This window comes from Hypanus sabinus, chromosome 7, assembly GCF_030144855.1.
Source record: "Hypanus sabinus isolate sHypSab1 chromosome 7, sHypSab1.hap1, whole genome shotgun sequence".
Taxonomy (NCBI): Eukaryota; Metazoa; Chordata; class Chondrichthyes; order Myliobatiformes; family Dasyatidae; genus Hypanus; species Hypanus sabinus.
This window is the reverse complement of record NC_082712.1, coordinates 5132389-5156353: the sequence shown is the minus strand read 5'-3', so window position 1 is coordinate 5156353 and position 23965 is coordinate 5132389. Positions and strand designations below refer to the sequence as shown.

Below are 23965 nucleotides of genomic sequence, written 5' to 3'. Positions count from 1 at the left end.
CAGAACAGCCATTTACTACACTAGGTATGGTAAGATGGGACCCTTACCCAGAACCAGCGCCTCTATCGAGCCCAAGCCTCCTTTGAGCCAAAGCTTGACACTCCTACTTTCAACACTGGCCTACTCCCAACGATGATGCTCTGCTTATCCCTTCTGTACTTTTAAACAAGTGTCGCCGACCTGCGATAAATCTCATCGCTACGGCTTGCTCCTGCCGCTGACTGGGCCATTGGAATTCTGCATCAGTTTTCACTGTGGAAGAGACCAGCGGTATGGTAGAAGTTCCAGGTGGCATGAAATGTGCCAAGTTACCATAACTACAAAGATGGTTCTTGGGAATCTGAAGGTAGATAAATTACCTGGACCAGATGGTGAACACCCCAGAGTTCTGTAAGAGGTGGCTGAAGAGATTGTGAAGGCATTTGTAAAGATCTTTCACGAATCACTAGTCTCTGGAATGGTTCCAGAAGAATGGAAAATTGCAAATGTCTCTACATTCTTCAAGGAGAGAGTGAGAAGAAAGGAACTTATAGGCCAATTAGTCTGACCTCAGTAATAGAAACATAGAAAACCTTCAGCACAATACAGGCCCTTCGGCCCACAAAGTTGAGCCAAACACGATCCTACCTTAGAAATTACTAGGCTTACCTATAGCCCTTTAGTCTTCTAAGCTCCATGTACCTATCCAAAAGTCTCTTAAAAGACCCTATTGTATCCGCCTCCACCACCGTCGCTGGCAGCCCATTCCACACACTCACCACTGTCTGAGTAAAAAACTTAACCCGATATCTCCTCTGTACCTGCTCCCCGGCTCCTTAAACCTGTGTCCTCTTGTGGCAACCATTTCAGCCCTGGCTAAAAGCATCTGACTATCCACATGATCAATGCCGCTCATCATCTTGTACTCCTCTATCAGGTCACCTCTCATCCTTCGTTGTTCCGAGGAGAAAAGGCCGAGTTCACTCAACCTATTCTCATAAGGGATGCTCCCCAATCCAGGCAACATCCTTGTAAATCTCCCCTGCACCCTTTCTATGGCTTCCACACCCTTTCTGTAGTGAGGCGACCAGAACTGAGCACAGTACTCCAAGTACTCCATTTGACCAGGATCCTATATAGCTGCAACATTACCTCTGTTCCTAAATTCACTTCCATGATTGATAAAGGCCAATACACCATATGCCTTCTTAACCACAGAATCAACCTGTGGTGCAGCAGCTTTGAGTGTCCTATGGATTTGGACCCCAAGATCCCTCTGATCCTCCACACTGCCAAGTGTCTTACCATTAATACTATATTCTGCCATCATATTTGACCTACCAAAATGAACCACTTCACTCTTATCTGGGTTGAACTCCATCTGCCACTTCTCAACACAGTTTTGCATCTGGAAGATACATCTTAGTTCAGAAGATGTTGGAGTCAATTGTTAAGGATGAGGTCTCAGGGTACTTGAAGGTTCATGATAAAATAAGCTGTAGTCAAGTGCAAATCTTGCCTGACAAATTGGGTGGAATTCTTTGAAGTAACAAGCAGGAGAGATAAAGGAGAATTGGTTGATGTTGTATACTTGTATTTTCAGAAGGCTTTTAACAAGGTGCCACACGAGGCTGCTTAACAAGCTACGAGCCAATGGTACTACAGGAAAGATTCTAACATGGATAAAGTAGTGGCTGATTGGCAGGAGGCAAAGAGTGGGAATAAAGGGAGCCTTTTCTGACTGGCTGCTGGTGACCAGTAGTGTTCCTCAGGGGTCTGTGTTGGGCTCAATTCTTTTTGTGTTATATGTCAATGATTTGAATGCTGGAGTTGATTGCTTTGTTGCAAAGTTGGCAGATGATATGAAGACAGGTGGGGGGTGGGGAAGGTAGTTTTGAGAAATAGAAAGGCTACAGAAGGGCTTAGATTAGGAGAATGGGCAAAGAAATGGCAGATGCAATACAGAGTCAGGAAGTTTATGGTTATGCACTTTGGTAGAAGAAATGAAAAGGGTTGACTATTTTCTAAATGGCGAGAAAATACAAAAACAGAGATGCAAAGGATCTTGGGAATCCTTGTGCAGGATTCCCTAAAGGTCAATTTGCAGGTTGAGTCTATGGTGAGAAAGGCAAATGCAATGTTACCATTCATTTCAAGAGGACAAGAATATAAAAGCAATGATGTAATGGTGAAACTTTGTAAAGCACTGGTGAGGCCTCACTTGGAGTATTGTGAGGAAGTTTGGGTCTCTTATCTCAGAAAGGATGTGCCAAAACTGGAGAGGGTTGAGAGGAGGTTCACAAAAATGATTCCAGGATTGAATGGCTTGACATATGAAGAGCATCTGACAGCTCTGGGCCTGTATTCACTAGAATTCAGAAGAATGAGGGGTGACCTCATTGAAACCTATCGAATGGTGAAAGGCCTTGATAGAGTGGACGTGGAGAGGATGGTTCCTATGATGGGAGAGTCTAAGAGCTGAGGACACAGCTTCAGAATAGAGGGGTGTCCGTTTATAACAGAGATAAAGAGGAGTTTCTTTAATCAGAGAGTGATGAATCTGTGGAATTCTTTGACACAGGCAGCTGTGGAGGCCAAGTCTTTATATTTAAGGCAGAGATTGATAGATTCTTGATTGGTCAGGGCACGAAAGGATACGGGGAGAAAGCAGAAGATTGCTGCTGAGAGGAAAATTAGATCAGCCATGGTGAAATGACAGAGCAAACTCAACTGGCCAAAAGGCCAAATTCTGCTCCTATATCTTAAGGACTTAGATACATCTCTTCCCCTCCCTGGCAGATGCTACTTGACACGATAACTTTGTATCTACAGTAACAAACAATTTGTTGGACAAAGTCTAATAGGTATACCTGAAAGTACTAAGTTCAATAGAGAGCTGTGCTACATGAGTGATTTCTACTGCATCACAGAAAACAAGCAGCAGCTGTGAAAGGAGAGACTGAACAACCAAAAAGACCAAATCACTAACCACAGCCACCACTTACTCTTTCCCACAATGCACCAGAACGTGTGGATCCTGGATCAGCTTCTATGGTCATCTGAGGACCCACCAACATACAATCCCTTAGAAGAACATCATTCTCGACACAAGTAGTCTTACAGTACTACTGAAGTTTATTAATATTTAGCTTCACAACTCAAGCACTATTTTGTCTGCTTGTTCAGAAAAGATAACAGATAGGGCAGCTAAATGAGAAGGGACTTCTCATGGTGCATGATGTGCTGTGTACATCCAGGCATTGGCAAAATGCTGAATTTGAACAAAATTACCATTGTCTTATGAAAGGTGATAAATAGGCTCAATAAGTTTAATAGGATTCTTAGAGGATTAAAACAATAATTTGACAAAGGTTAGATTTCCAAAAGACATTAAATAAAGTGGCATATAAATGGATACCAAACAAGATGAGAGTTGAGGAGTTAGGCATAATATAGCAGCAGGAAGTGAGGACTGCCTGAAATTTAAAAAAAGGAAACAAAATGGCCAATTTTAAGCTTGACAAAATGGAACAACTTGCATTAAGGTGTGCACTACCGAGATCAGTGCAAGGGCCTCAACTATTTATATTTACATTATTAAAATAAGTGAAGAGCCCATGTACCTTGTAGCTAAATTTACTGATAATACACAGATAAGCAGAAAAGCCAGTTGTGGGGAACATCAAGAGTCAAGCAAAAATGTGTGGGAAGTTGAGTAGGTAAATGGATGGAAACTAAACATAGTGTAGTTTTTCAACCTTTGATAGGAAGAACAGGTTTAAGCTAAGGGAGACTGCAGAGTTCTGCTGGTAAGGAACTTCTATATCCTTGAACTTGAAACATAGGGTTAGCATGCAGGAACAGCAAGTAATTAGTACAGAGGTGAACTTTGGCCTTTATTGCATAGGACTGAGTTGAAAAGCAGTGAAGTCACCTGGAGGACAATGGGCAGTTTTGGTCGCATTGTTTATACACCTGCTTTGCAGGCAATTAAGAGAATGTTTAATAAGTTGATTGCTGAGATGAAAGTGCTAAATGAGGAATAATTGATCAGCTTGGATCTATAAACATTTGACTAACATTAAGTCCATGATGACTTTTCCCAATTCTATTTTCCATTTTTCCAATAATGAATTCCAGCAGTTCTCCTGTTGTTGACAGTACGCTGTTAAATGTAGTAAGCCAGTCTATGACAGAATAAATTTAAAGCAAAAATCCAGTACTCATCCTCCTAAATCTACATTTGCATTTAAGCCCACAACTTGGGTTTTCTCTGAAGCCTCTTATTTACCTTTGAGAAAATCTTTGAATCATAAAGCATTGAACACAACTATTAAGTTGGCTCTTTGAGAACCTTTTCCAGGAAGTTTCAATTCTCTTTTCTTCAATTTTGCACCACTTCATAAGCTAACCCAACAAAGTCACCTCATTATAAGAAGGATGTGTAAACTTTAGAGAGGTTGCAGAGGAGATTTACCAGGACACTGCCTGGACTAGAGAGCATGTCTTTTAAGAATAGGTTGAGCAGTATAGGACTTTTCTCTGGAGTGAAGGAGGATGAGAGATGACTTGACAGAGGCATATGATAAGAGGCATAGATATAATAGACAGCCAGCAACATCGACATCCCCCCCCATCCCACCCCCCGGAGTGGAATTGGCTGATACAACAGGCCATGATTTTAGTGTGTTTGGAGGAAAGTATGGGTGGTGGGAGTTATATCAGAGGTAGATTTTCTTTAACATATACAGAAAGTGGGAGGTGTGCGAAATGCCCCACCACGGGTAGAGGCAAATATATTAGAGATATTTAAGAGTCTCTTTGTTGGGCACATGAATGATAGAAACATGGAGGGTTATGGGTGAGGCAAGGGTTAGACTGGAGTAGTTTAAAAGATCAGTGTAACATCACGAGCCAAACAGCCTGTATTGCGCTGGAATATTCTATAAAAGGAGTCACTAAAATGTGAAGAACCAACAATAAACACATTTTTGTCCCAAGAAAGTATAACCCAACATAAAAGTACAAGCCCACAAGTAAATTAGAGTGATTAATGATACAACTCTTATTTCAAATAAAACCTTTGCATTGCATTTGGAAATTAGAACTCTCACCTGAATAGTGGTAGAACTAGACCTCTTAATTTCTTCTGAGATTTCCTTAGCTGTTGTTTCTTTTTCCTGACACCAGAAAGTAAAAGCAATGGAATTATTCTTATGAATTCTACTTACAGTACTTTGTTAATTTTAGGCATTAAAGGAAAGGTATAATTTTTGTTACATATCCATCATTTTCTTTGCAAAAACCCAACTGGAGAAAGGGAAAGACAATTGTGTAAAACTGGTGGAAGTCTTCATTGAGATAGTGGTCCTAATAAGAAGTCTTTTCCATTTTCAGATATTGCCACAGCTGTTGTGCGTTTATGACAAGAATCTGATAAAGTTTCTGCTCAATTTCTTAATGTGCTTGAACATCTTTATAAACACTGTCAAGCACAGAAATAAGTTTGCCCTTCTCAACTCCCAAGGTATTAAATTCTGAGAGCCCTATCATTTACACATGTATTGGTTGCTTGGTCAAAGTACTGGAAGCAGATTGCCTCACTTTGAACACACTCTCCTTCCATAGCAATTTGCTTTCCATTAACATTGCCTGCTTCACATAGAAGTGCAATCCTTAGCATGTGGAAGTCACATTCATGAAGTGGAGCTGAACTAGTTTTCAAAAGTTTTAAAGAACTTCAAAAGCACTTACAATGCCCACATCTTTCAGTGCAGCAGTCATCGAAATAGCTGGCGTGCTGGATTTTGCTGGTGATTGAGGTTTGGAAGATGGGGCTGATCCTTGCCTTACTTGGGAAGAGGATGAAGATGCAGCTATTAATGGCTGCTTAAATCCTTTCGCTGCAAGCTGGGAAGAATTTTTGAGTTTGTTATTTTACCATAGAATCAAACAGATTGTATAACAGGTGGCTCTTCAGCCACTCCCGATACAGCGTTTTGACCTGAAATGCAGACAGCTCCTTTTCTCCCACATATGCCACTGACTCACTGAGTTCCTCCAGAATGGAACATAGAACACTATAGCACAGTAAAGGCCCTTCAGCCCATTTAGTTGTGCTGACCCTTTAACCCATTCCAAGATTAATCTAACCCTTCCCTCCACAAAGCCCTCCGCTTTTCTTTCAATGAATTGTTTGTTGCTCCAGATTCTAATATCAATAGCCTGCTTTTTGCCTATTCTGGCTTTCAGTGACCACAAGCCCTTTTCACTTTCTCTATAAGCTCTGCAAATTTTCGCCCTTTAAATACACAATTTTACTTTAGTCTCCCCCCCCCCCACCGCCAATGCCACTTCAGTGTCTATTCCAAACAGTGTCAACAGTTAACTTGAAAGTTTCAAGTTTGCAGCTATTTTAATGTATATACAATTTAATTAAATTTTCAAACCGATCAACTAATCCAAATAATTTTTCTCCTTGTTCCACCTTCTTATTCCATTCTCTGTTAGCAAATTACCTGCAAGGATTCTTCAAAAGTATTAAAATTTTTATATATACTTTCTAAAATGCCATTTATATTTCATAGGTGACCCATGGTAGTGTAGCAGTTAATGTAATGCTTTTACAGTACCAGCCTCCCTGTGACTATGGTTTGCTCCTGCATCACAAAATGACGTACAGGTTAGTAGGTTAATTGGTCACATGGGTGTAACTGGACAGCGTGGACTTGCTGGGCTGGAAGAACTTGTAACAGCATTGTATATTTAAGTAAATATCATGTAGGATAATTTAAAACTCAAAGTGAGCAAACACAGGTGCTGCAAACCCTAGTTCAACTGTTGCAAACTAATTAGTCTCATGTTCCATTGTTTTAACTCTCTCTCTCTCTCCCTACTGCTCAAACCCATGTTCACCTTTCTAAGCTGCCTCCCACTTTTGAAAAGTCAAAACAAACTGCAGATACTGAAAATCTAGATTTCAAACAGAAAATGCTGGAAATACTCAGCAGGTCAGTGAGTATCTGTATGAAGAGAAAATTGTGTGTGCACTTGTGTATGCTGGACACACACACACACACACGGAGGGGGGCAGGGGTTGGAGAGAAGAGAATATCTCTAAAACGGTGTAACTGGTGTCTAAGGGGATAAACCGTAAATGAGATTATCTGGTTAATGAGTGAATGTGGAAAAGTTAAAAATAACTATTTTTTTTAAAAGATGGACGCACTCTTCCATGACTCACCAGCTACATAATCATGCAAAATGTTGCTGCTGATGGGCATACCTCAACAGGCATACCTCAATCTATCTCTACACTACTGCTACAAGTTTCCTAGAACACAATGAATCCAAGGGGATCCGCATTTGTGCCTTCAAATCCATCATACCCTTCTTATGGAAGATGTTAGTGACCTACTTTTCTAGCAAGTGTTCCAATCTCTTAAATTTTACTATCTAACCCTCATTGTCACCCAAGTTTTTTTGTAGCCTCTCTAGGGTAGTACCATTTTATGAACGGCATCATGCAAAGCTCAAGACTCGACTCTTGTTCACTGTCAGTCATTACTGCATAGGGAACACTGAACAAATGCACCAACAGCGCTATTATTATTTTGTCTTATTGGAAGACACCTAGTCCAACAATTCTGCGCTGCCCCATTACACTAATGTGATCAATTAACCTACTAACCACACATTTTTGGAATGTGGAAGGCAACCGGTGCATCCGCAGTAAACCCACATGGTTAAGGAGAAAAAATACAAACTTCTTACAGACAGCAGTAGGAAATGAACCCAGTTTGCTGGCACTGCAATAACATTACACTAATCACTGTGCAACCATGCCGCTTTAAGCCATTATTATGCCACTAGCGTTTTAGCAATTAATTTCTAAAAAGCAAACTATTGTGTTGTTTGTAATTAAAAAATACAAAATGAATATAGAGTTTATTGTCAGATTGTCGTATGCACAAGGTACAATGATAAACTTGCTTGCAGCGGCATCACAGGTGCACAGCAACAAAGATTTCCATTAGATTGTCTGTTTACTACGGGGTAATTTATTTAACAATGAATGGATTAGTATTTCAACTAGGACATTCTTACATGATCTTCCCAAGCCTTCCTTTCTCTTTCATAGGCTTCTCGTCTCTTTTTCTCAAGCTGTTCTTTAAGCACTGCAGCTCGTGTGTTGGCTTGAGCCTGTAAAAAGGTTAGCAGAATACAATTTTGTGATTAAGATTAATTTCCACAAGTTCTTTTACTTTGTCAAGTAATATAGTTAGTGGAACTGTGACTCCCAAAACTTCACTAAGACTTTTTTGCAAACTGAAACCCAAGTTAAAGAAATACTACACGAGTGAATCTACAGATGCTAGAAATAAATAAAAACACAAAATGCTGGCAGAACTCAGCAGGCCAGACAGCATCTATGGGAGGAGGTAGTGACAACATTTCGGGCCAAAACTCTTCATCAGGACGTCCTCACTACCTCCTCCCATAGATGCTGTCTGGCCTGCTGAGTTCTGCCAGCATTTTGTGTTTTTTAAAGAAATACTACATGGGTTTTGAACAGTTACTATCTAATAGAGAGATAGTCAGTACAGGCAGTGCCTGGGTTACGAATGAGTTCCATTCCTGAGTCCATCTTTAAGTCGGATTTGTATGTAAGTTGGAACAAGTACATCCAGTATTATTTAGCTTCAGTTAGTCAAACATTTGTCTTAGTGTATAGTATATATTTTACCTTTCTATGCATATAAAACACTTAAGAAACGTATGTATTCCAATAATCAAACCACTGCATTGCTTAGTAATAATTGTAGCTTTCATCAGGGGAGGGCCTTTCACATTATTCTCACTTTATCCTTTAAAATTGTTCCGATCGTTGACCAACTATAGCCTAACGCTTTTCCAGTGACTGATGATGTTTCACCTCTTTCCAAACACTTTATAATTTCCACTTTATTTTCAATCGCGATTGCTTCCCGTCAACGGAACAGAAACACTGCGGGCGATGGGTCCCGATCTCCGCCGGCTCCTGAGCTCTGCTGGGTCCTAAGGACCACCGCACTGAATTCCCTGGGTCCTAAAGTCCACTGCACTGAGACAGGCTGAATGGGACAAGTGGGGGCTGTGCTGGGTTTGGGTATTTGATCCTCAATATTCCGCAAGGCAATTTGAACTGGAGGTGGCAGTGTTTTTTTTTTAAACAAGGTCAAGTTGTGAGCTCGACATCAACCCAGGAGCGTCTGTCATAGGATTGAACTTGGGAGCCTCCGTTCTTGAGCCTGGCGCTGATCTCACTGCGCCACCAGCCCACTGGAAAAGGGGAGGGGGTCAGGGTGAATCTTGCTAAGAAAAATTTAAGCTAAATACAAAGTTACACACTCAACAGTGTCAACGGCAATGACTTAAAATGGTGGACGGCGCCACGATCCGACTTAAAATGGCAGACGGCGCCGCGATCCGACTTAAAATGGCGGATGGCATCGCGATCTGACTTAAAATGGCGGACGGTGTCGCGATCTGACTTAAAATGGTGGATGGCATTGCGATCCGACTTAAAATGGCAGCCGGTGTTCTCCTTCCTCAGTTCGTAAGTACGAGCTGTTTGTCAGTCGGACATTCGTAACTCGGGGACTGCCTGTACTGTGAACAGATTCACTTGCACGTTCAAGGGTTCTTTTCAGTACTGCTTTGTGCATTGTTCAAACAATCATGGGAACCAAATACACATACACACTAAATCCAACTCAGATTCTGAATCTCAAGGAAAACAAAGCAACACACAATCACAATAAAATTACGACAGTCTTGAAATCAGCTGTAATGCAAGTGGAATAGTTTTGTCTTTTAAAGCCTTCATTTACTGACAAACCCAGCCTGCCAAACACAATTATAATTCCACATTCAGAGACAAATAATGATTGGCAGATCATCAACACTGAAAGATGGGGTCTGCACAATTTTTCTTGGTTGTCCAGTGCAACAATATCTGCAGGGGAATGCTCCAGAAGGACACATTCCAGAGTGCAGGAGTACACATTGCAGCTTGGTGCAGTCCACACAAAAACTGTGCAGGGGACGACTGCAATCTGAGGTCCTGCCACCACTGGACACGGAGGACAGGATCCTGTGCACAGCCTCTCAAACAATTGATAAGTGTACTGATTAATAAGTGGTATTGGCACTTTATAAAATAGAGAATGCATTGGTTTACTGGCACAGTAATTACATTGATTGAATGGCACTGTGAAAGCAAAGTGCTGATTGCATGATATTCATAATACATACAGAAAGTAAAGTTTACTCCAAAAGAAAATAATAATTTCACAATCACTCCCAAAGCTTTCAGAACATCTTCAAGCTTTTGTTTTAAACAATTGACATTTATTGCTTTTGCCTCTTACCTAGTTTTGTCCAGTAACACAACCTCCTCACAGACATGACTTTGACTAATACTAGATTCATGGGCACCTCTGCCTGCTTCATCTACTGGAGAGACAGTAGTGTAGTGGTTAGCGTGACACTATTACAGCTCAGGGCGTTGGAGTTTGGAGTTCAATCTTGGTGTTCTCTATAAGGAGTCTGTATGTCCTCTCCATGGAATACATGGGTTTGCTCTGGGTGTTCCAGTTTCCTCACACGGTCCAAAGATGTACAAGTTAGTAATAGGTTAATTAATCATTGTAAATGGTCTAGGTTTAGGTGAGGGTTAAATGCAGGTTGTCGGGTGGCATGGCTTAAAGGGCCAGAAGGGCCTATTCTGCACTGTATCTCTAAATAAATAAAATACATAATAAAACCCAGGACCCACAGTTTGACATTTCCTTAATTTACGTCTCACTTCATTTCCCATTTTATGGTATAGCCTGATTGTTTGTGAGGCAATGAAATCTCACCTAACACATGAACCCTGTTCTCTTTGGGCTAATTTGCACTCCCAATAAATCAGTCAAGCACAGCATTTTTATGAAAACATCTGGTTAAGATAGTTTTGTGCACGAGCTTTGCTGAATCAAGGTCCCTGAATTTGCAGATAAGCAGCCCTAGATTTCAGCTGTACCTCACAATACCCAAAACTAGAATTCCTTCTGCAAATGTCTCTACATTTTTAATCTCCTTTAATACAGCCCCTTGTACATACTTCTTTGGCCCAAGCCTTTGGCCTTCTGCAACAGAAACTACGTAGGTGATTAATTATATTTTCTGACTCGGTTTCAAATTTTTTGAAGTGATATTCTGAAATGCCTTGACACATTTAACAAATTACTGCTTCATACAAATACATTGTTTTCCTATACATTCTGTGTGATGATTTCAAAACATTTTCTTTTCAGCACATCTTCCAAGATCACTCTTACTTTGAGCACAACTTCTGTTAACTAAAACTTGATGAAAGCAAAGTGCCTTCACAGGCTAAAATCCTGTCACAAGCTTTGAATAGTTTTCAACCACATGCAGGAATCTTTTAAAAGGCATTTGACATTCATTTATTACCTTACAATCTGTAAGCATTCCAACATCTTAACGAGTATTACACAGCAGTCCTATCTGACAATGAATAATTTTAAATGTGCATGAGGCTAGGATGGAAAGTTTTAAAGGGTAAAGAAAAATCTTTAAATATAAACTATGTAAAAGATATGTAATCACCTTTGAGTGACATAGATAGCTTATTCCTATTACAGAATTTTCCAACTATTTCATAATCCTTTGCTAACAAAGGAGGTCACTTGCTATAAGGAGATGAACATTAAACAGCAGTTCTTGAGCACCATCTAATGGCAGGCAGGAAATCTACATTTACAAATGTAAATCTACATTTACATTGAAAGTTGTGTGGCCACCTTTCTAACAATAAAATGATCAAGGGATTAAAGATTTTAAAAAAACCTAAGTGAAAACTAAGATGTAATGAGGGCAAAAAGGATTAGCACCAATAGCTAGAAAGGTTAGTATGAAAATATGAGCCAAAGGGCATGTTTCTGTGTTATAAACTATTAACTTTAACCATTATCACTTAGATCAGTACAGGAACAGACCCTTCAGTCCACAATGTCTGCCCCAACCATGGTACCAACCCAAGCTAATTGCACCTGATACAGGTTTTTGAGCTGAAATGTCTGCATTTCCTTCCTCCACACCCCTACCCCTTTTAAATGCTGTTCAATCCTCCAGAGCATTTGTTGCTCCAAATTCCAGTGCCTGCAGTCTCTCGTTTCTTCAAATCATATCTGATAATCTGTGTCTTGGATGAGGTGGAGTCACATGGCCCTTTGCTCTCAAAATACAAGCAATGATCTTTTAAATTTAGCCAGAAGGGCAGACAACATGAATTACCAAAAAGTGAGTGGCAGAATTAAAATAGAATTCAAAGAGTAATCAAACTAGCTGATAACAGCAGGTTTCTGTAATGCTATCTAATTATGACAAAGAAATCAGTATAAGTAACAAATATCTGAGAAGTGAGAATAATGACAAAGAAACCAAGAAAAAACATCTAAAACATGTCAGAAGCCACTGCTGTTGTGTAAGGTTCTAGTCATAACATTGCAAAAAAGACTTCAGTAACATTGCCTGGAGAACATTTGTTTTCTGGACATTTCGGTTAGTCTGACATTACTTTCTTTGGCATAAAGGCGAAAATTTCATCAAGGTATTTTAAGCTATGAAAAGGCAAGACGAAGAGACAATTTTCTTAAGCAGAGAGCTCAAAGTCAAACCATGGGGTGGTTTCAGTATCTAGGAAACTGATCTTCTGGGATTTTGAGACACAACTGTCTCTCGAATTTACAGACAATGGTGTGAAAAACGAAAAAAAAAATCCACTGAGCGGCAGTTCCATGAGCAAAATTGTCTTGTTAATGAAAGAGGTCAGAGGAGAATGGCCAGACTGGTTTAAGCTGATGGAAGGCAACAGCAAGTCAAATAACCATGCATCACAACAGTGGTGTGCAGAAGAGGAGTTATTTAATAAAGTGATGCTACTGAGTGTATATGTACCATACTTTGACTTGGTACCAATTGAATGGTCAACATACAGAAGGTTTGATGTACACCTGCTGAAAAATGGTAAAAGTATTGATGTGTTCTTGATTGTCAGCATGGACGTGGTTGGTCAAAAGGCTTGCTTTGCTGCTGCTTGACTGACAGTACAAATATTGAACCTTCAAGACCAAGTCAGACAGTAAGCATTCAGCACTGAGTAATGTTAATTCCTAATTCTCTGTTCAGATTTCTGAATGGCCCACGAGCACAAAGTCATTATTCCTTTTCTTTGCACTATTTATTTTGTAATATATAATAATTTTATGTCTTTGTACAAAAGTGCTGCTTATAATCAATAAATTTCATGACATACGAATCAGTGATGATGAACCTGATTCTGAATAACATGCAAACAGCTTCACACAATCCAAGACTAAGCAGCCACCTTGACTGGCACCGTCTCAGAACCTGAAATACTCACCCCCTTAACTAGCAGATATCACAGCAACATTTTCCACTTTTAACAAGATAGATTGCATTTTCCAACTATCTCCACCACAAAGAAAAGTCTAAAGCAGCCAGTATAAGCAACATATCACTAAAAAGACATTACAATTGTATGGTTTTTTCATCATCATCATGGGATCAAAACGTTGAAGTTACCTAACTAAATATCTTTCGCAGTTCAAGGTGCCAACTCACCAACACCTTCTCACGAATAAATAAGGTAATAAATGCTCACTTTAAAATGCAAGCTCACTTTCCGTGAGTGAATTAAAAAAAAACAGGATTAGTAAAAGGCTATCCACAAAAAACATTGTAACCAGAGAAACAACAATCTATCAAAACTTACTTTTAATGCTTCAATTTTCTTGCGCTTGAATTCGACTTCGTCATTGGATTCCTGTCCATCAGACCCATCGCTGTCACACTATGAATGAGCAAATTCAAATTGTATAACAAATTTCAAAACATTGAAGATTCTTCTCTACTTACACTACATTTACTGATGTGGAACATTTTCCCCCATTTTTGCTAGTTGTGTAAATGATCTATAATTATAAACACTTCCTCAGTATGCTCTTGTCGACTTAATGGAAGATAACAATTTTTATATATGTAGCACAAGACTCCAGCATGGGATACTGGCACCAATGCCTGAATTGTATGTGACCAGTGTTCAGGCAAATTGCATGAAAAGTAATATAGAAAGGGCTTTTGAATCCATAGGAGGTGGATGGCCCCAAGAACAGGATGCTTACGAAATTTAAAAAACGTGAGAACAATGGCATTGGACAGTGAGGGGAAAATTTAAAGTGAAACCAGCTGGAATAAAGTGCAAAGAGAAGTTTGACACCAAGTAATTCCACATTAGTATAAACTGTACAAAACAAAGTTTACTTGAATGCACGTGGTATCTTCAATAAGACAAATGAGTTGACAATATAGATAGGAACATACAGGTATGAACTAATAGCTATTACCAAGACATGGTGGCAGGGTAACTAGGATTGGGTGTTCAGTGTTCCAGGTTATACACTTTGATAGAGGCATACAAGATGATAAGCAACAGAGATAAAGTGGACTGCCAGAGACTTTTTTCCCCAGGGCGGAAATGATCAGTATGGGGGGTATAATTTCAAGGTGCTTGAAGTATGGAGAGGAGGAGAGAGGATGCCAGGGGTATTTGTTTTTTTTTTAAAAAATAGATACACACAAAGTGGTAGGTACATGGAACACACTGCCGGGGTGATGGCAGAGGTATACACATTAGAGAGTTCACAGACTCTTAGGTAGGCACATAGAAGAAGAATAGAGGGATACGTGGAAAGGAAGGGTCAGGTAGATCTTAAAGTTAGAGCCTGCACAACATCATGGGCAAAATGGTCTGTACTGTGGTGTACTTTATGCTCTATTTTCGAGAAGAATAGTCCAAAAGGGAATGGAGATGGGCTGCCTTGCAAATCAAGAAAGTATCGGAGCCATGTTGAGTCATGACATATGGGCAGTGAATAGTGGTACAGAATCAGCATAGGTTGAAATCATGAACAGCAAGAGATATAACACATGAGTAGGCCCTCTAAACTTGACCCTTTGATGGGACACAGCATAAGTGGGCAAAAATCTAAGGCATATTTGAAGGAAACTGCAGTTTCAATCTGCATGTTTATGGGGAACTAGCATAGAGGAGGAAATGAAGCCAGCATAATCAACTATGATCATACTGACTGGCAAGGCAGAGCTGAGAAGCCCGGTAATCTACTCCTGCTCCTCTTTTCTTACACTCTAATTCAAGTCTTTCCAGCAACTTCTGGGTGACATGAGACTACAGAGGTTGGAAGCTGGAGAATTTGACCATGAACATTTGGCTTACCTTTTCTCCTCGAAGTTTTGCTTTGATTTCCTGCCTTTCATTGAAGTTCTGCAGCCTTATTTGCCGGAGCCTCACTAAGTACTCCTAATGAAATGAATACATATTACACCAAGTGAAGTGACCAGGTCTTTGTGAACAGGTTACTCTGCATCTTGATTGCTTAAGATGACAATTGAAATACAACAAATGGACTTCTTCCTCCACAATTGGAACTATGCAAGATTAGGTTTAATGTTAGGTTTCTATCTTTGAAGTGAATAAATGCCAAGTAGTTGTACTCTTCACTCACTACCTACAAGTAGCAACCATTCTTCAAATAGGTATCAAAAGTGATTGAGCTCCCCCTTTCACCTACCTTGCCAAGTGAAGGGATTGTATTTCCAATTATCAGGGGGATTACAATCTAGAATTCCATTCTGACCAAGCAGAAGCTCCTTCATGTAATAGATTCTGCATCATGCAACAGCACAGACCAAAATTAGGATTCATTGCCAGTAAACCCAGATGATGTACATGGAATTATTGTCTTGTATATCAATGGGAGCAATGGTATAGTTAAAATTTGAATATTCAAGTTTCAATCAAATGTAAAATTGACCTGCAGAGCAATACTAGTCTTTTAGTCTCTGCAAAATGGCCTTTAAAGCAAAAATCAGTGAAGTTACTTGCTGCATGATAATTCATTCATTTATGTATTTGGGAAGTGCTAAGAAATGCCTCAATAGTTTTTGATTCCAATGTTATGAATTCCAGTGAATAATACAATTCTTCATATATAGGTGTACATGATTTTACCAATATTATGACATTCACGTTTGAATTTAAAAGGCAAAAAATATATTCAGAGTGGTGAGCATTCACTATGCTGTGTAGATGCTCAATTTGGAATAAATAACTAGAGCAATTTAATTCAAACTCATTATTGAGCTAACACTCTGAACATATTTCCATTGTTTTTTAAAAACAGAATTATCATGTGCTGTGTTGTATGATGTTGGCGATCACGGTCTTTCAGTGATCTTGATTATTCTTGGCAACTTTTTCTACAGAAATGGTTTGCCATTGCTGTCTTCTATGCAGTGTCTTTACAAGGCAGGTGACCCCAGCCTTTATCAATACTCTTCAAAGATTGTCTGCCTGGTGTCAGTGTTCGCATAGCCGGGACTTGTGATATTCACCAGCTGCTCATACGACCATCCACCCGTGGCTTCACATGACACTGAACTGGGGGGGGGGGCACTAAACAGGTGCTACACTTTGCCCAAAGGTGACCTGCAGTCTAGTGGAAAGAGGAGTGCTTTACACCTTCTCTGGTACAGACGGATCACCAACCTGCCACCCAAGTGACATAGTAGAGTTGTCTTTATTTTCTTTCTTTAAGAGTCCAGTGATGTAATCACAGAATTTTATGTGAAACCCCTCTGGTTTCCTTGGCTACACAAGTCTAGGGAAAACACACTCCGATCCCACCGAACCAATGAGATTGAGGTAGCTCTCTCACCCCAAATCCTGGTTTGTGTGGATGCTGTATAATTTGCTACGGTTACAAATTCAGTGCTAAAAATAACAGAAAGCACACTGCAAACATTTAAAGGAATTATAATTATGAATCTTAACTAAAGAGTTAGTAAAGGGAAAAAAAAGGAAAAAACCAAAAAGAGCCCATTATAATTAAACAGTCCAACTTGCACAAGTTGGAGCTCAACTTTTCCCAAAAGGCACATCCACCAATCCTCAGTCGACTATAGACCCTTGCTCCATCGAATCATGGTCCCCCCCAACGACTGAATCCTACGACTGGCTCTCTCCAGCGTCTGCCCTCTTCATCTCCCGCCAAACAAAGGACCCAACTCATATTCCAAAACACCAGTTATCTCCAACCATAACCCAAACACTGCTCCTACAGAAAGACCATTATGTTAGCAGTGAAACCTTTCCCCAGGTGTTAGGTATGACACAGAAGGAAACATTCATTTCATCAAATGGATACCAGTCATAAATGTAAGAACTCCTACATCCTAGCGCTTACAGCCCTGTAAGATAATACACCGCATGGAAAAAGATATGGGGTTTGGCTTCAATTTAGTCACTGTCAGTGCCTTACCTTATTAAGTAGCCAGAAAGTACACTGGAGAAACCATTTGGACACTTAATTGATTCAACTTTCATCCATAAGTGCTGATTTGGTTGGCATCCTCTAACACTGAGGTGAGGTTACCAAATTGAAAGGGACAGAATAAAATTGTGGTGCCACTGCTTTGTCAGCATATGGTGATTAATCGATATTCTGCCCTGCTGATCAATTTTTATACTAACAGCATTCTTACAGTATTATTCACAACTTCAGGCCATCCAAAAGTGAGGAATCTAGTTCATGGTTACAATTATACAGAGTCAAGTCTCAAAAACAGTGGTGGAGTAAATGATCAATTAAACCTCCTCTCACTACCTTTCATAGGTAATTAAGCTTTAAATAGCATTGATAATAGCTTAAAATAATGTCTGGGATCTACTAGATCAATTGAGAAGGCTCACCTGAACACCGCAAACAAACTATTGCAATGAGACTGTCAGAACATGCCTTCTTCTCATTGCTACCATGAAGGTGTTGGTATAGGAACCTGAAGATGCTCACTCAGTGTTTTAGCTACAGCTGCTTCTCCTCTGCCGTCAGATTGGGATATGAACACTACCTCACTTCTTTGCTCTCCTTTGCACATTTTCAATATATTTTTTATTTTAACTTAATAGTAAGTTTTAAGCATTGTACTGCACTGTTGCCAGAAAAAAATATTTCATGACATATGTCTGTGATAATAAACCAGATTCTGAAACTTTATTATTGTGGTCTTAGACTTACCTTCCAACAAAAACATTGCTTACAAAGCTTGGCAGGTCCGCAATTCTTACCCAAAGCTAAGAATCTTACTACATTCTGATTTCATGACAAGAACACATGCTGGAGAAACTCAAGACAGGCAGCATCTATGGATGGGAATAAACAGTTAACATTTCAGGCCGAGACCTTTCATGACATCCTCCATAGGTGCGCCGTGACTTGCTGAGTTCCTCCAGGTTTTTGTATGCATTGCTCAAGATTTTCAGGATCTGCAACATCTTGTGTTCAGAAACTGGGTGTTAAATTGAATAATCCATATGGGGAACAAGAAACAATTCATCTAAAAGTTTCCTTCTTAGTCTACAAATTGGATTTACAATATAGAAATAGTTTAGCTTTTACTGTTCGTTTTACCTTTTCCAAGGAAATTTGATTATTGAGGCACAGTTCATGTGCACTAGGCTCTAATTGGTAGCTTATAAACAGCACTAGGCATGCATTTTTGGAGAAAAAATAGTGTTCAGCAGAGATATTAAAGTCAATCCAATCCTTTCACATGCCCATGTGTTTTTTTTTATATCAATATGAGGCACTGCTCACTTTTCTAGTCTCTAAGTGAATGACACAAAGATCAGCAGACTCAACTCAAACCAAAATTGGATCCTTGCTGGTCCGTAAGTCTCAATTACCAAAGGTCATTTTAAAAGACTCAGTTGTTCAATGATTGACCTTGGACAATACAGCACAGAAACAGGCCCATCGACTCACCATGTCTGCATGACCATGTTGCCAATCGATTCCTATCTGTATGAAAATGGTATGATTTCCTCTATTTCCTACTTGATCATGTACCTGTCTAAATGCTTCTTTTATGTTAGCGTCTAACCACTTCCCTGAGTTGTGCATTCCAAGCAGCTAGCACCCTATGGAAAAAGAAATGCCTCACTAATCTCTTTTAATCTTTCCCCATCCACCTTAAATCTATATCCTCCGGCATTGGCATTTCCACCTGACTATCCACCCAATCTGTGCCTCCCAATTTTATATACTTCTGTCAGATCTCTCCTTGGCCTCCCGTGTTCCACAGAAAAAAATTCAAGTTTGTTCAACCTCTCCCTATAGCCTTTAATCAACATGAAATCATTAATCTCTTCTGCATCCTCTCCATCTTACTGCCATGTCTGGAACTGCTCACCCCTAGCCAAACATAGCCTAACCAAAGTTTTATACATCTTCAATACGACTTGCCAACTTTTCTAATCAGCGCTCTGACAGATGACTTGTACTGGCACTTTCAGGGAGCAATATTCATCAATACTCTGTCAGGTCCTGCAACTTAATGTATACTTTCCTCTGCTTGCTGCTACCATTAGGCAGGAGGTACAGAAGCCTTACTACCTCCTGTTGTTGTTTTGTCGAGTGCTGTCAAGTAGTTGTCGACTCATGGCGACCCTATGGATAGGTTTCTCGTGGCATGATATGGAAGTAGATTGCCAGGCCTTTCTTCCATGCAGATACTGCAGCTGCCCAGGTTAGGGTTTCATCTCAGAACCATCTGCCTTGAAGTTTGGTGCTGATGCCACTACACCGCCAGCAAGCCTAAGTATCTCCCACACAACAGTTATTACTCTATAACCATCAGGCTCCATGAACTGGCGTGGATAACTTCAGTCACAACTCTGAACTGATTCTACGACATACAGTACAGACTCACTTTCAAGGACTCTTCACAACTCACATTCTCAGTATTTTTTTTATTTGTACAGTTTGTCTTCATATGCACATTGGTTATTTGTCAGTCTTTGCTTGCTTATGTATTTTTTGTAAATTCTATTGTATTTGCTATTCTTTTTCGATAAATGTCTGCAAGAAAATGAATCTCATGGTAATGCCTGATAACATATATTTGAATCTTTGAACTTCTTTTGACCTTCCAAGAACACCTCATACTTGTCCGAATTAAAGTCCATCTGCTATTTCTCCAACCAAATTTACAATTAATTGAAAATCCTGCTAACCAAGACCAAGGAACTGATTGTTGACTTTCAGAGAGGGAAGTCAGAGTCTTTGAGCCAGTCTTCAGAGGATCAGTGGTGGAGAGGGTTAGTAACTTTAAATTCCTCGGCATTATTTCAGAGGATCTGTCCTAGACCCAGCATGCAAGTGCAATTGCGAACAAAGTACAGTAGCGTCTCTACTTTCTTTGGAGTCTGCGGAGATTCAGGATGGCATCAAAAACTTCCATTTCGAGAGATGTGTAATGGAGAATGTATTAACAGGCTGCATTACACCCTGGTTTCAACAAAAAATCCTACAAAAGGTAGTGGATTTGGCCCAGTACATTCGACCATTAGATAGAGGAGCAGAATAAAGTCATTTGGCCCATCAAGTCTGCTCTGCCATTTCATCATGGCTGATCCATGGGTAAAACCCTCCCAACCAATGAGCACACCTACATGAAACTTTGTCGTAGGAAAGCAGCATCCATCAAAGATCCTCACCTCTCAGGCTGTGCTCTTTTCTCACTGCTGCCATCGGGAATAAGGTACAAGAGCCTTAGGACTTGCACCACCAGGTTCATGAACAGTTACTACCTCACAACTCTCAAACTCTTGAACAAAAGGGGATAACTACACTCACTTGCTCATCATTGAGATGTTCCTACAACCAATAATCTCACTTTAAGGACTCTATCTTGTTATTTCACGTGCTCATTATTTATTGCGATTTATTTATATTTGCATTTGGACAATTTGTCTTCTGCACTCGGGTTGATCATTCATTGATCCTGTTATAGTTGTTATTTTATAGATTTGGTGAGTATGTCCACAAGAAAATGAATCTCAGGTTTGTATATGGTGACATACAGTAAGTATATGTACTTGGATTATAAACTTTACTTTGAACTTTGAATCCTTTGATAACCTCCCTCACTATTCACAACTCCTGTGTCATCTACATACACTTACTATCAGATCACATTCAGCACATTTTCATCTCAATCATTCATATATACACAAACAAGTAGTCCCAGCCCTGATCCATTGGAACATGCACAGTCAGAGACTTCCAGGCAGAAAAACAGCCCTCCATCACTACCTTTTGTCTACTATGAAAATGTCAATTCTAGATCCAACTTAACAGCTCACCATGGATTCCAAGTGACTTAAGCTTCTGGTCTGGTCTACTTTGAGGAGGGTTTGTTGAATACTTTACAAAAAAAAGGCAATATCCACTGCTCCACCTTCAATAATCTTCATCACTTTCTTAATAAAGCTCAAACTCAAAGCTTTTCTATTTCTCAGTGTGGAAGCACGTGATTCTGATTGGCTACAGCACAAGGATCAGCCAGACTTAAGCAGGTCAACAGCACCACAAGTTAGAAAAACATTTTGTTCCTATTCAAACTGCAATAATACTTATCGGTATACAAATTCAGATCCTTGAACATTCCTCCACAATTACAAGACAATACACATGCATAAAGTAGTCCCAGTGATTAAATGAAGTAATTTAAATTTGTAGAATGCTAAGACAAGACAAGAGATGCAAGAATACTTCTCTTGTTTAAGCTGAATGTACAATCTTCAGAATGCATGCTGACAGAACAACACCATTGGCATTATGAAGATGAGAAACATGCAAACCTCCTACCTCTTCCTCCTTCGTTCGGGATTTTCCTCTTCCTGTTGCAATGGACCTGCCTCCATAGATAGCTGCCAGGTTTTGCAGGATCCCCTGTTTACCATTCAATGGGTTAAATTTTTTATATATACCCTGCACACTTAAAAGCTGCCCATACAAATATTTAATAATATATGGTCAGTTAATATTAAAATGCAAGTTCAAAGCATTATGACAGTATCACCTCTCCTTAAGGAAATAATATTTAAGCATTTACTTCAAAGCCACTCACACTCCACAACTACTTCACTCACACATTTTGCATAAAAGAAGAAAGGTTTACAAGCAAGAAGACACAAGGCATCTGGTCAAGGAGGCTAGTAAGCCCAAACATCCAATGCCTTCAAATTCATTCACAAAAGTTCTGATGAAATGACATTGGAGTATCCAGAACACAACAAATAAACTGCACTGCCCTTTAAAAATGCAGGAACAGGCCCATCAGCCCATTATGTCTGTGCCGACCATCACGCCTACTTAAATTGTACCTCTACCTGCACATGGACAACATCCACCAATTCTCTGCCTGTTTTGTGATGTACCATTGAGTGACTTTAGTTTAATTGGTAGCCTAGACCAGTCTTCTTACAGGACTTCTAAATAGTCATGCTAGTTAGATTAGGCGATGCCCAACAGCCTCTGCGTAGCCGATACGACTGTTTTGTTTTTATGAAAATGAGCTCCAACAGGAAATTTTATTTCTGGTGTAATGCAAAACAGTGTGAAAAGACATTTACTTTCTAACACAAGGGCAGTACAGTTGTGGCTGATTAGCAGCAATATCCTCTGAAGATCTACCATTTAATGTGATGGCAAATGCAGTTATTAATTCCTTTTACAGTTATACTTTTTAGATTTAAAATACAGAATGGCAAAGTGAAGTGTTGTTACCTGCAAATTAAGGAGATGATAGTCCAGTAATTATCACAATATACTAGTGTGTAACACAAACCCTTGGTTTATTTTTACAGCAACTCTCAAGCATATTCATGCAACTAGCTTAGAGTACACTGTGGAAAGGAAAAAGTTAATTTCTTACAGAGAAGAGTTAACCAAAGAGCTGCAGCAAAATAGGGTGATTAAATGCAAAAAAAAAAGGGGGAAGAATGGGCCTACAACTGCCAATACATCTACTCACTCATCTCCATTAAGGGACCCAAACAGTCCTTCCAGGTGAGGCAACACTTCACCTGCCAATCTGCTAGGGTCATCTATTGTGTCCAGTGCGCCTGATGCAGCCTCCTCTACATTGGTGAGACCTGTCATAAATTAGGGGTCAGCTTTGTTGAGCAGCTCCCTGCCATCCACCACATGTGGGACTTCCCGGTGGCCAAACACCAATTCTGATTCCTGTTCCGACATGTCGATCCATGGTGTTCTCTTGTGCCACAATGAGGCCAACCTCGGGGTGGAGGAGCAACACCTCATATTCCATCTGGGTACCCTCCAACCTGATGGCATGAACACTGATTTCTCCATATTTCACCCTCACCCTAACTCGTTTTAAAAATTTTTTAATGCATTTTCTACCACACTACAGCAAAAAAAAAACCAAAAACAAGATAGGAAATTAATACAGTGCAAGATAAACATACAATAATATAATTCACAATAATAATTGAAAAAGCACCCAAATTAAAGTCGAGTAAAGTTAGTGACCCCCCCCCCACAAAGAAAAACTCCAGACCAACCACAGCAAAATGTAGGAGATATAAATCAGAACATTCAAACCCCCAATACAAGTAAAAACATAAGATAATAATGCCTACTACCAAAAAAAAGCTGTAAGTAAGGGACTGAAAAAGAAACTTAATCAGAAGAAAGGTTATGAAAATATTCAATAAAAGGTCCCCAGACCTTATGAAACTTTATGTCCGAATTAAGAATTGAGTAGTGAATTTTTTCAAGGTCTAAAAAGGACATAATATTATTGAGCGCACATGGGTGGAGAAACATCTCTCCATCTAAGAAGAATTAGATGTCTAGCCAGAAGAGAAGCAAAAGATAATGTTCGACATTTAGTCGACTCAAATGTATATCCATCTCACCCAAGGAACCAAAAAGAGCAATTCAGAATATGAGATAAAGTTAGGAAA

General features: G+C 39.6%; 1 protein-coding gene across 3 annotated transcripts in view; it reads right to left on the bottom strand.

Moving 5' to 3' along the window:
- nek1 (NIMA-related kinase 1) overlaps window positions 1–23965 on the bottom strand; it is a 173904-nt gene that overhangs the window by 55118 nt on the left and 94821 nt on the right. For 2 of the 3 annotated variants that reach the window (XM_059974106.1, XM_059974107.1), the window contains exons 19-24: window positions 21840–21923; window positions 15347–15430; window positions 13826–13903; window positions 8086–8181; window positions 5734–5889; window positions 5094–5159 (exon numbers count right to left, since the gene is read on the bottom strand). In XM_059974106.1, the coding sequence (XP_059830089.1) occupies window positions 5094–5159; window positions 5734–5889; window positions 8086–8181; window positions 13826–13903; window positions 15347–15430; window positions 21840–21923 (564 nt within the window). The remainder of the gene's footprint in view (window positions 1–5093; window positions 5160–5733; window positions 5890–8085; window positions 8182–13825; window positions 13904–15346; window positions 15431–21839; window positions 21924–23965) is intronic. The other variant, XM_059974108.1, reaches the window with a different exon arrangement.